Below are 12,743 nucleotides of genomic sequence, written 5' to 3'. Positions count from 1 at the left end.
TTTTATTTGAGGAAACATATTTTTATTTGCATTTTTTATAAAATCTATTTTGAAGTATTAAGCCAATAGAACACAGTTAAAGTCTGCAGTTTTGTTTAAAAAAAATACATTGATAATGAAATAGACATGTTAATGAATTACAACTGCATTTGTTAAAATAAACAATGAACAAAGCTTATTTATTAATAGTAATTCCAACTTACAAAGTTGCATCTGTTACCATAGTTAATTCTTGTGAAACCAGTGTTATTTTAGCAGTAGTTCTAGACTATTATTGATCTTTTGCATTTGTTTTTATATTTCAGTTTTCATATTAAATTTTAGTAATTTTGTGATTTTTGTTATTGGTTTTATTTAAATAAATATAGCAAATTTTGAAGTGTAAGTTTTTCATCTAAAATTGGTTTCATTTCAGCTTCATTGCAATACATAAACTTTCTCAGAACACAGTGTTGTTATTGTCAACTAAAACTATTAGAAATTGTTTATCACTGATAATAAAAACATTATTCTTCATCACAAAACTACATGCATACTTAAATATATTTTTTTATATTCCAGGTGAAACCGTGATTCCACATCTGTAACCTTTGTGGAAACAAAGCGTGAGTGTTCAGGATCAGCTTGTGTCGATGTTTTCTGTGCACTTCTGTTTTCAAACCATGTTCTATCTGATGTATTCCCAGCATTCAGACATCGCAAACACTCACAATCACACGTCGATGCTTTGAAGTCACTTGAGTGTGTGTTTCATCTTTCATGTCGTCTTTGTTATTTGACTCTATTTTTTTTTTTTTTTTTTACAGGAGTACTTTCCTCTCAATGCCAGTCTTTGTTTGGAGGGTTGCTTAAATCAAGACAACATTATCTGTCTGTTTTTGATTTATTTGAGTCAGTTTGATTGTTTTTAATGCACCCGACTTTTGACTGATGTTTGGATTGCGTGCGTGCGGGAAAGAAACAAAAAAAGTTTCTTCAGAGATTAAAGCAAATATTACCATAAAATCAGCAAGTCAAAGCAGTCACAGCCTTACTGAGGTTTAAATCACTTTATTGCCATTTTAAAATATTTCTCCAGGTTACAGCTGTATTATCCATCCATATATTGTATATCTAATAAAATAATAATAATAATAATAATAATAATTTAAAATAAACAACCGACTCAGGCAGAGTTGATGTTTTTATAACAAGTTAAATTTGTGTAAACTCCATGAATAATTGTACGTTTCCTCACTGCCTGACGAGAGTAGGAAAACTGTGGAAAGCAGGACCGCTGTTCCGTTAATTAAATACATGCAATGGATAAAACCCTTTTGCATAATAAAAGTCTCAGTTAGAACGGTTCCGTCCTGTTTCACAAAGAAGAAAAAAAACACTTCAATTATCACTGTTTTTGGCTAGCATCTAAACAGCTCTCCAGCTCGTTATGATTGCCAGTTAGAGAAGAAATCAATTTACAGTCTCCATTGCTTAATTGATATCATTATGTTTACTGTAGAATGAATAATTGATTATTATATCATTACATCAAACTCTAGTCGTGCGTGAAGCAAGCCCAGCAGGTAGCCACCGCTACGAGGTTTTCTCATTAAAAAGCTGTGATTGTCAATAATAAAGGGTTATCGTTATATTCCCTCTTCTCCAAATGCCAGCATTGCAGAATGCCTTCCAAGTTAGGCCCAACGTTGCACAACCACGATCTATTTCTAATATGAGATCCAGACCAAAAAGACATCAACAAAACAAGAAATAATTTAACGTTTTAAGTCCAGACGATATCTACCATAAAAAGCTTCCAGAAGAAATGCTAAATAAATTACTAGTTGACTGAACATTCATTAATAAACAGAAATAGTTGCGATTACTCTTGGCTCAAGATGGTCTCCGTAGACAGTCCATGACTAAGTTTTGGTCCAGATGATTGTGAAAGACTTTTCAATGGTGTGAGATAGTGATGTTGCGTCAAACTGCAGCTCTTGAATCTGAAGGAGAAGAAGGGAGCAGTAATCCAAAAGAAAAATGCTATTTTTCAGACAAAATGAAAGCTAAATTTTGCATTACATCACTTGCTCACCAGGGGATCCTCTGCAGTGAATGGGTGCCATCAGAATGAGTACAACAGCTGATAAAAACATCACAATAATCCACAATAATGAAATGGAAAGCTACATGTTTGTTGGGCCAAACCATCAAGGCATTTTTTTTTTTTTTAGCTGAAACAACATTTTGAAGTTCAAACTTTTTTCTGGATTTGTTTATGCGAAACACACATCTTTTGACTTCACAAGACATTAATTGATGGACTTGTGGATTATTGTGATGTTTCTCTCAGCTGTTTGGACTCTCATTCTGACGGCACCCATTCACTGCGGAGGATCCCCTGGTGAGCAAATGATGGAATGCACAATTTCTCCAAATCTGTTCCCATGAAGAAAAGAACTAATCTTGGATGGCTAAGGGCGAGTAAATGTTAAGCAGATTTTCATTTTTGGGTGAACTATTCTTTTAAGAGCGTGTGATTACAGACCAATTCAGTCAATGACCTCGTAATGGCATGATGAAGAAAAATAAAAGATGTTCGAGCGAATCGTTGGGAAACGCCACCTCTGATCTGACATATGGGCAAACACACACATGGAGACAGATGGAGCTGCCTCGCCTCGCCTCGCCTCTTTCAGACTTATTATGCAGTCGGGAAATACTAAGAAAGATAAATGATTTGGTGTGTGCTGGAACACTAGTTAATCAGATTCACATGCACACCGTTTCTTAGTCATTTCCCTCCCTTCGTTGCTTCTCATGACTCCTATAAGACTCTGGAGCTACTGCATGTGGTCTTAATAGAAATGCTGCGGTCCATGCACATACAGCTCTTAAAAGCATTCCAGGACAATGTAAACCTCTCTATGTATTTCATTAAACTCATTGTGCATGGGTGAAAGTATGGAGGACTAGGATAACAAATAAAACAATACAGGGAGGAATTCTGTTTGTAAAGTTGTCTAGATCCTAAATTGTTTTCAATGATTCTTATTATGGTTTATACATGTATACACACACATAAATTGTTCTCAGCAATGAGGCAGCAAACAAATACTTCCATAATATGTAAAAAAAAATTTATAGTATAACAATTATATAATATTATTATAATATATAATATATATATATACTGTATATATATATATATATATATATATATATATATATATATATATATATATATATATATATATATATATATATATATTTTTTTTTTTTTTTTTTTTTTTTTTTTTAAAGAAAATAATATCTCTTAGAAATGTTACAAGTAAAATGTCTCTTCAAAATAATAATGATAAAAAATAATAATAATTAAATAAATGTAATTATATATTTCCTTGTATTGATTTTGGGGTAAAATTTGACCAGGATAAATTAAAGCAAACAAACTCTTCCATACTGTATAAATAATTTTTAATATAAATAATAAGTATTTATAAATTCCTCATTCTCATGAAAGTAATATCTCTTAAAACATTAAACTATTTAACTGCATACATTTAAACATTTTTACTAAAATCAATCATTTTATAAACTGGCAAACACATGGCAAATACATAGCTTCAAAAACAATCAATTAAAAAATTTATTTTAAAAGCTGCATTTCAAATTTTTTGAATACAATTAATTTATCAACATGGTAAATTACTTTTTTTAAACATTGCATGGTAATGATTTATTTACTTATTTTCAAATAAATAAAACTGAATAAAAATAAAACAGATTTTATTTTTTCGAGCAGCACCTTTTGACACTGTATATATATACTGTATATATATATAGTTATATATATAACTTCTCATAATTGTATCTGTTGTTGTGACACCATGACAGCATGAATGGTATATGAATGGCTAAAGTATATGTTTGCGTGAAGCATCTCACCTCAGGGTTATAGTGGTGATCCAAGGTGGTATCTGTTTTCCCAGCCACTTTCATGGTAACCTGAGAGACTTCCTCTGTTACACCCCAAACCCTCACGACACCCAGGGTCAGTCGGTCAGCCTCGGCCAGCCCATTTACAGAAACCTCGCTCGTAAGATTCCGCTAGAAACATAACACAGCACATCTATTACATACACATGGCCATTTACAGTACGAACAAAAATACTGTTGAATATGATAACTGCTGACAGTAAAACATCAAGATGCATTATAGTAATGAATATTTGTGAGGAAAATTCACTTAAATTATCTTGAAAGCAATGTCATAATGCAAAAACTTGGACATATGACCCATTTCTTGAGATGAACTCACTTTAATCTTACTTGAACAGAATGAATAATAACAGAAAATTGTGTTGTTTCAGTATTTATGTAACATCTGTGCTGAGACAACTCCAACTAGCTGAATCTGACCTCGTTTTACAAACAGTTCTCAACTCCACAGGGCCGTGTTTCCCCCACTGCTCAAATAATCTCAGCATATATGACATCAAACACACAGGACGTCCAGAGAGCTCTGACCTGGGCCAAGTGGCCTTGAGCTGCCACAGCATGAAACGGTTTTGGATCTGGATGGGTTTATAAATAGAAAGTGGCCACAGATGTTTGGCTTCAAGTGAGATGGACAATCTTGGATTCCCTATTGGATTTAAAGACCACGATCCAAATAAATCTGAAAGAACTGCACACTTAGCTTTCTTCAAACCATATTAACGTACATCAAACACAGAGAAAGTTGTCAAGAGGTATCGTCCATTCTGAACAGTATCTGTTAGGAGAAAGAAAAAAAGAAGAACAGTATTTTAATACATTGGGATAAGTGATTTTAAATGATATACATAAACAAATACAAAAACTAACACACACACACACACACACACACACACAATTTCATTGCTTGTAATGCTGATGAGATTTTAAATTAATAATTAATAATGTTAGCAAGTTGATTCAAGAAAAAAAAAAAAAAATCCAACATAAGCTCACTGGAAATATGTGCTTCTTCCTACATTTTTGCTAATATCCCAAAACATGTCTATACGTACAATTCACTGTAGGGTTGTGTCGATAGATGGTAGTACTGTGTATCGACGATAGTCAGAGATATATCGACAATAGCTGAGGTCTCTGTCGATAGTCAAGACGATATAAGGCTCATTCTCCTATTCATGTTTTAAACTAAAATAATAATAATTATTAAACTGACTAATAAATGATTAAACTGACTAAGTTTAATGCCACAGTTATGTGAGCGTGCATCTCATTCTCGTTTCTGTGGAGGTGCATCGGGCTCGCACACGGTCTGGAGATTGAACTTTACTCCAAATATATTAACTTTTGTTTTGAATACTTTATATTTAGCGTGTTCATTTATGTCCAATATTAGTGTTGGACTTTAAATGAAACTATTGATTTTCACCGTTTCTTTTTGCAGAACGTTAGACTGATAACTTCAGTGCGCAAATGCAGCAAATTTGTCACAGGACGCGATATGCCAGTTGTGTCCAACTATATATGAACTAGCGGTTTTAAATACTGATAAACTAACATTAAATATAAAAATAAAGTATATTTTTCGATTATTGGTGATTCCATAGGCTCTCTCTCACGCACCTGCACGGTTTAAAACACCAAATAGTTCTGCTATGACAAGAACAAAGAGTCTCTCTCTTGCTCCACCCATGCACGGCAATATCATTTATCGTCGATCTCGACGATATGACGATTTGAAAAATGACCATATCGACCAACACTAATACACTGCACACTTGTGCCAGTAAATTGTATTCCTTTTCACAGCAATTATGATTGCGGGGTAGATCAGTGATTTATCAAGACTTATTTTCACATGTTTCTTTGCACAATACTATATAATAACCTGAGAAACCATTTACCATAGAATGTGATTTGTAAACTAACACATTTTGACATTTAGCTCCATATGAATGGATCTTCTGATGTTGTTAATTTGCTCGGTAGTGCACCCAGTACAGCCTTGCACTGCAGAGATGATGTTTTTTTTATCACTTATTAACAATATGTTTATTGTGTGGCTTAGTGTAGGTAGTATGTTACATTCAAACACAAGAACATTAACCTATCAGGACCATTCACTGGATATTTCACTTCTGAACTGCCGCAATATGCACAGCCAACTTAATAAAAAGTTGCAACAGTTGCATTTAATTGTTTGGTCTAAAAGCTACTCGCTGAACACTTGAACACTTTGAAAGCATCATAATACAGTGCAACAAAGTAATACCATTTTGCAGAAATGTCATGTTTCCACATATTTCTAATGAGCCTGGGTTGAATAAATTGTTAATGGAACTGGAAACATCAAGAGAAATCAAAACCATTAAATTCCTCATGATTCCCATCCTTACACACACACACACACACACACAAAACTCACTTATTCCCTCTCCGTCATCCCAGAACAGGGATCCATATGCTACACCTTCATCATTAAGAGCAACAATCAGACCCAGAGGATTCAAACGACTACAAGAAAGAAAATATATATATATATATATATACATTTACATAGAACAACTCACATTTACATATGATTAATTATTCAGTGTTCAGAAACAGTGTGAACTCTTATAGGCACTGGGAGAAGTGGGAAATTGACTGTTTATGGTGCAAGAAGCTTCCTGAAAAAGGAAAAGTACCATGCAACTATAGAAACATGGCTCCTTAAACAGCTCTTAACAAAGACGCAGCCTCTCTTCACCTGTAGTGTGTGTTGTTCTCTGGTTTCTGCCAGGGTAGGATGTGTCCTGCTCTCACATGCAGGTTAATTTTTGTTAACGGTGTATCCATATCCACAAACTGTCCTTGCACTCCAACAGCTTTACCCTGGAAGACAAAAATCACACATAAGCAGATAAGAGACCCCAATATACGGAGGACAAAGCAGTGTAGGTTGAATTTGTTTGGAACCCAGCTAAATTATGATTTGTTGTTTATTTGACATCCAATTAAAAAAGATTTGAATGCTTACTAATAAAATGCTTACTTGCATGTTGGTAAACTGCTTACCGTGTGGTAATCATACCAGCGGTCATTTGGCACGTATCCCCTGACCACAGTAACACCCTTCACAGAACAAAATCAATGAGGGAAAAAAAAGAACAAGAAAAATGAGAAAAAAAAACAAAAACATTTTGCACTATATATATATATATATAAACTTTTGCTTGTAGTGTGACCATTGCCAGGGTGTTTTTGAGTTCATACCGGGTCCAAAGCAGGTGTGATTAGAAGAGCGGGACCCCAGAGGAACTGTCTGTCGATGTCCCATGTTTTTTCATCAGTGACAAACCTACAGTACAGAACATCATCCACTCAGTGTTCATGCAGTTCATGAGAGAGAGAGATAGAGAGAGAGAGAGAGAGATAGGGGGGGAAAAAAAGTGGTAAAATTGAGAGAGTTTTAGAGCATGAAATGAAAACATGCAAAGGTTGAGAGGCTGAACAAAATAGTACATTCTGTCCAATAGATCAGGCTGCTAAAAACAGCATGGAAGAGGAAGCTTAGACGGGACAACAGAGCAGTGATACCAAAAAAAAAAAAAAAAAAAAAATCATTAGATTCAGGATTATAGACTCATACAGAAGCCCAAGTTCTGGTTAGTCATTCCCATGGTGCTTCGGGGGAAATGTAATTGAAACGAAAGGATGGACTGAAAATAGTGTCAGAAAGAAAAGATGGTGTAATGAAGATATATTTGGAAGGAAAGAGAGGAGCAGAACATGAATGAAGGTCTTAAAGGGATATTTCACACAAAAAGGAAACTTCTGTCATCATTAACTCACAGGCCTTGCTACATTCACACAACTTCCTTTAATGTTATGGCAAAATTCTTTCAAAGTTCTGAAAAAAATACTTCCAGTAAAGTCAATAGAACATTTGTTTAAAGTGATCTGGTCTTATAATACTTTCCAAACGTTAGCACAAAAACATTATATGAGTCAAAGATGAAAACTGGTTTTCACACCCCAACACAGTATAGAGGTTTACATTTTGTTTTCCCCCCATACATTCAAATGATGTCCTTTTTACTATTATTTGTTTACTTTGAGAAAAAAATAAATACAAAAATAAAAATCATACATTTACACAATTTACAGACCTACAGTTCTGTATTGTACTAAGAGCTATTTCAGTGTAACAATAGTTCATATACCAAACTATCTGGTCATATATATATATATATATATATATAATGTTTGCAAAATGATCAAGTGGAATTTTCGCTTAATGTTTGAATAGATGTTAGAAAACTCATGGTTTTGAAATTGCAAATGGGAGCAAATGATGACAAAATGATTTTCTTTTGTGTGTGAACTATAGATAAACTTGAGTACTGGTGAACACTCACTCGTGCAACAGCGGTCTGACCACAGTGTTTCCGTGAACGTGGGCTTCATACATCAACGTGTACAAATACGGCAGGAGGGTATAGCGAATGTTCAGCACATCCCGAGACATGGCAGCAAAATCCGGCCCCCAGGCTACGGGATCCTGCCTCTGTCAAAGATCACAAAAAAATTCAGCATTACAGTCGTTCAGCACTTGTGAAGAAACCTGAATGGATTCATAAGAAAGCCTCAGTACACCTTCCTTGCAATGTACTGTACATGTTAAAATAGTTTTAATATTTATTGTGATCTATATTTTAAATATATATATATATATATATATATATATATATATATATATATATATATATATATAACACACAGTTAATCAATATTTCATGAACTATTTGTATTCTATTAATAACTGATTCATTTATGATCCAGCTGCAAACAGATAGATCTAGAACATCACATGTCCTGCATTATGCATTGTGACACCATGGGAATAAATACTTTAGCCCTGAACTATATTTCATATTTGCAAAATCCAAATCCGTACAGCTGTGTCCCGTGAAACCAGACATATCTGTACACCATTTTTAGCATCTGTGCCTGTGTGTGTGTGTGTGTGTGTATAGGCTGAATGTTAATCATCTGTCAGATAGAGAGCGGCTCTGCCCCGTCGCTGGCCTGTACGCCGGTCTGGTGCTCACACTGAGTGCTGTTAAGAGCGGTGGGTGTGAGTTAACGTTCTCACAGATGTAAAGGTGAACTGTATCTGATAATTATTTCTCAAGTACCACACGTTCACAGATCCGACCGCTAATGTGTGCGTGCTAATACTTAAACATGAATTAAACACTTTATGAAGTGAGAACTCCCCACAGTTTCTGTATGTTATATGCTAAGGCAAAAAAAAAAAAAAAAAAAAACCTCCTATAAATGTCCTTAAAACAATCTGCATATGCAAAACTGTGTTGGATATTAAAGCTTGTTTTCAGAGAACGTATCTTGAATAAAATCTATTTAGTCTGCTTATGGTTAAAAATAATTATATATAATATCTGTGTGTGTGTGTGTGTGTGTGTGTGTGTGTGAGACAGTGACTCAAAATAGAATACCCTTACATTAATAAACATACAGTAAGTTCTCAAAAAATCTTGCAGTTTTGCTTCTTCGTATGTATGTATATATAATATTATATTCAAAAACAATAACTACTAAACATTTTTTAGAAAAAAACCTAAAATAGTATCTCCATTATACTAATGTAATACAGTTAATATCAATATTTAATAAAATAATTGTATTATCTGAATAATTGATCAATAAATAACTAATAAAAACTATAAAATAGTAATTGAATAATAATAATTATTATAATAATATTGATGGCAGGCTTAGCAAACACACTGAATACAGTAGCTTTATACCGTTCTTGCCCTTCTGACCTCTAGGATCTTTAGTATTTTTTTCACTCGCTCACTTATAGTGAAAACTCCTTCTGATGTAATGGGAAAAGCTTATATCTCTGTGTTAAAGTGTTTGAATGAACTAGACCTTCCTTCAGTTAGAGCCAACTTCTGCTCGCTGACAAAAAGCCAAATTATTCCAAATGTACTGCCCTCTGACTGCATTAGCATGTGACTTAGTGTGATGGAGAGACGGACGAACTTGGAAATCTTGGCAGCAGTGGAAGAATTATGAGCTGGCTTCTGCAGCACAGTCTCTTTCTCTCTGGCAGCTGTGGAACATTTGCACTGGCAAATGACTTAGTCAAATATTAGGAGCAAATAAGGTGATCATTCTAAATTTCTTCCCAATTAAAAAAAAAAATATATATATATCTATATCTATATCTATATATATATATATATATATATATATATATATATATATATATATATATATATATATATATATATATATATATATATATCTATATATATATATATATATATATATAGATATATATATATATATATATATATATATATATATAGACACACACACACACATATATACACACAAACACATTTTTATTTAATAATGAACACTGAAATTCATAAAATTAATAAAAACTACATATAGCCATGATTTGCTACTTCCAGTGCTAGTCAGAGCACGTTATTAATATTACAAAATTTCTTACAAAATATATACTTTTAATGCATGACGTGAATTTATTAAACTTTTAGAATTACACAACCATACAGATGACCAACCAAGAAAAAAAAAAAAAAAAACATTCATGAAGTGTCTCTCTTTCTCTTACTCACTTTCCACCATGTCTCTCTCTATCACTAAGTAATTCAGGCCACCTTGACGACCCCCGTCCTTTGCTGTTTGTCTCTGGATGACCTTCCATTTGCCTGCGTAGCCACATTAAAACTAATAACATCTTGGAGGGGTAATTACAGCACCAAGGGGAAGTGCAGAGATAAATACGTCGGGGTGCAGGGGTAGAGGCGAGCTGAGGACAGTCTCTTATTGAAACTGTCTTTGAGACACGTGGAGGGCACATCCACACCGGATACCAGTGGAAAATATTCGGACATGCTGTCTCCCAAGAGCTGCTCTGCACTTTTGTTTTAATAAAGCACTCAAAATTGTCTTGTCACTGTCAGTGTGCGCTAAATACCAGAATTAATACATTATTTTATAAGAGTTTTATTTTATTTATTTTTTTACTTCTGTGATTTTTTTAATTTCGCCATTTTTATTGAGAAATACAGCAAAATGATAGGGAGCAGTTAGCAAACACTATTCCTTCAACCCCAATTTCTGTCATAATTTGCAACAAATTCTAAAAGGATTGTAATAGAAATTCTTATCTGAATCTTATTTTTTTTTTTTTTTTAATTGATTAAAATCTGGTTAAATTGCATGAATAAATAAAATTTGAAAATATTTAGACAGATATGTGTAAATAAACATTAACAAAAGTAAACGTTAAAATATTTATGCAAAGAAAGAAAGAAAGAAAGAAAGAAAGAAAGAAAGAAAGAAAGAAAGAAAGAAAGAAAGAAAGAAAGAAAGAAAGAAAGAAAATTCTGTTAATTTAAATATGTATACAGTTAAATTTAAACTAAAATATTTTAACAAAAAACATTTAAAACTAGGTTAATTTAAATGAATCAAAATTTAATTTAAACGTTAAATCAATCAAACAACTCCCAACAGGAAAACATAGATTTAAATAGGAATAAATATAAATCCACATGGAACTTCTATTTATCCAGTAGAATCTTATTTGATACTCATTACATTTATTCATTTTGACATTTGTGTCCAATTCTTCACCACCTGAGCTACAGGATCCTATAGGACATTCAGGGCATATATCTTAGGCCATTCCCACTCTAGATTCTATTTGTTTGTTTGTCCTTTGTTTAATCACCCATTCAGTAAAGCCGTTTCTAAATGACTGAACCCCAGAAGGCTTCTGGATAACTGTGAGCATTTAATTATACCCTGAAATCTATCTGTTAGCTACAAAGCTGCCACATCCACTCACTGCAGAATTTTCCTAACGCCATATCGATCCCTCTCACTCCCCGGGCTCATTAGATTTTTGTGACAGGTCCAAACACTTGCAAAGGTCACATTTTAAACAAGTGCCAGAGTGAATACCTGACAGCCCACCTGTCTACGGATGCCAGATATTAGTTAGAGCTTGTGTGGGAGGCCCTTTTCAATTGCCGCCGTGTGTTTTGGAGCGTTGTGATGAACTACTGTACTGTCTGTCTCAGTGATTCAGAGATCATTTTCTTACTCTCTCAGGGCATCATACAGACAAGCGTTCATATAGAAGTTGTCATGGCGTTCTGTACAGTGACTATCTTGTTTCACCCTCAGTTTTGATGCCTGTCACTCACTGTCACTTATTATCTGGCTGAACACCAAATCAGTCTCAATTAAGATCAGTTTCACACTGTTTACTGAACAATGGCCCTACATGTCAATGGGTTTTCTTTCATCAAATTTTAAATTGCAATTTTAATTATAAAAACTACAAGTGCCCCACCCCCCAAATGTGCAGCATTACAAATTTCATCTCAAAATCCCTATTTTTAGATCCAAAAATTCTAATGACGTGATTTTAAAAGGGAAAAAAGCTCAGATACAATTGACTGATCAAGCTAGCCTCATACCTAGGCTTAGAATATGATTTGGTCAAGTTTGGGTTAACACTGGTCCAAAAATCATTAAAAAATTCATGATTAAAAAATTCTCTAAAGCTGTGTTCTTACTGGCATGTTGATGGTGTTGTGGTTTCTGGAGAACGGATAGAAAGCTCCAAGCTGCATCCAACGAAGGCACATCTCATAATCAGCAACATTAAAGAAGCCACAGATATCAGCACCAGTCTGAAACACGAG

General features: G+C 33.7%; 1 protein-coding gene across 3 annotated transcripts in view; it reads right to left on the bottom strand.

Annotated features, from left to right (window-relative positions):
- Positions 1-1,007: 1,007 nt before the first annotated feature.
- Positions 1,008-12,743, bottom strand: part of LOC127934210 (sucrase-isomaltase, intestinal-like) — a 45,440-nt gene continuing 33,704 nt past the window's right edge. For 2 of the 3 annotated variants that reach the window (XM_052531440.1, XM_052531439.1), the window contains exons 40-48: positions 12,615-12,731; positions 8,382-8,530; positions 7,237-7,321; positions 7,039-7,095; positions 6,731-6,855; positions 6,407-6,495; positions 4,710-4,759; positions 3,931-4,092; positions 1,008-1,985 (exon numbers count right to left, since the gene is read on the bottom strand). In XM_052531440.1, coding sequence (XP_052387400.1) covers positions 1,905-1,985; positions 3,931-4,092; positions 4,710-4,759; positions 6,407-6,495; positions 6,731-6,855; positions 7,039-7,095; positions 7,237-7,321; positions 8,382-8,530; positions 12,615-12,731 — 915 coding nt within the window. In that variant the 3' untranslated portion in view covers positions 1,008-1,904. Of the gene's footprint in view, positions 1,986-3,930; positions 4,093-4,709; positions 4,760-6,406; positions 6,496-6,730; positions 6,856-7,038; positions 7,096-7,236; positions 7,322-8,381; positions 8,531-12,614; positions 12,732-12,743 lie in introns of those variants that run through there. The other variant, XM_052531441.1, reaches the window with a different exon arrangement.

This window comes from Carassius gibelio, chromosome A18 (genome assembly GCF_023724105.1).
Source record: "Carassius gibelio isolate Cgi1373 ecotype wild population from Czech Republic chromosome A18, carGib1.2-hapl.c, whole genome shotgun sequence".
Lineage (NCBI taxonomy): Eukaryota > Metazoa > Chordata > Actinopteri > Cypriniformes > Cyprinidae > Carassius > Carassius gibelio.
The sequence above is the reverse complement of the archived record's forward strand: the minus strand, read 5'-3'. Positions and strand labels throughout refer to the sequence as shown.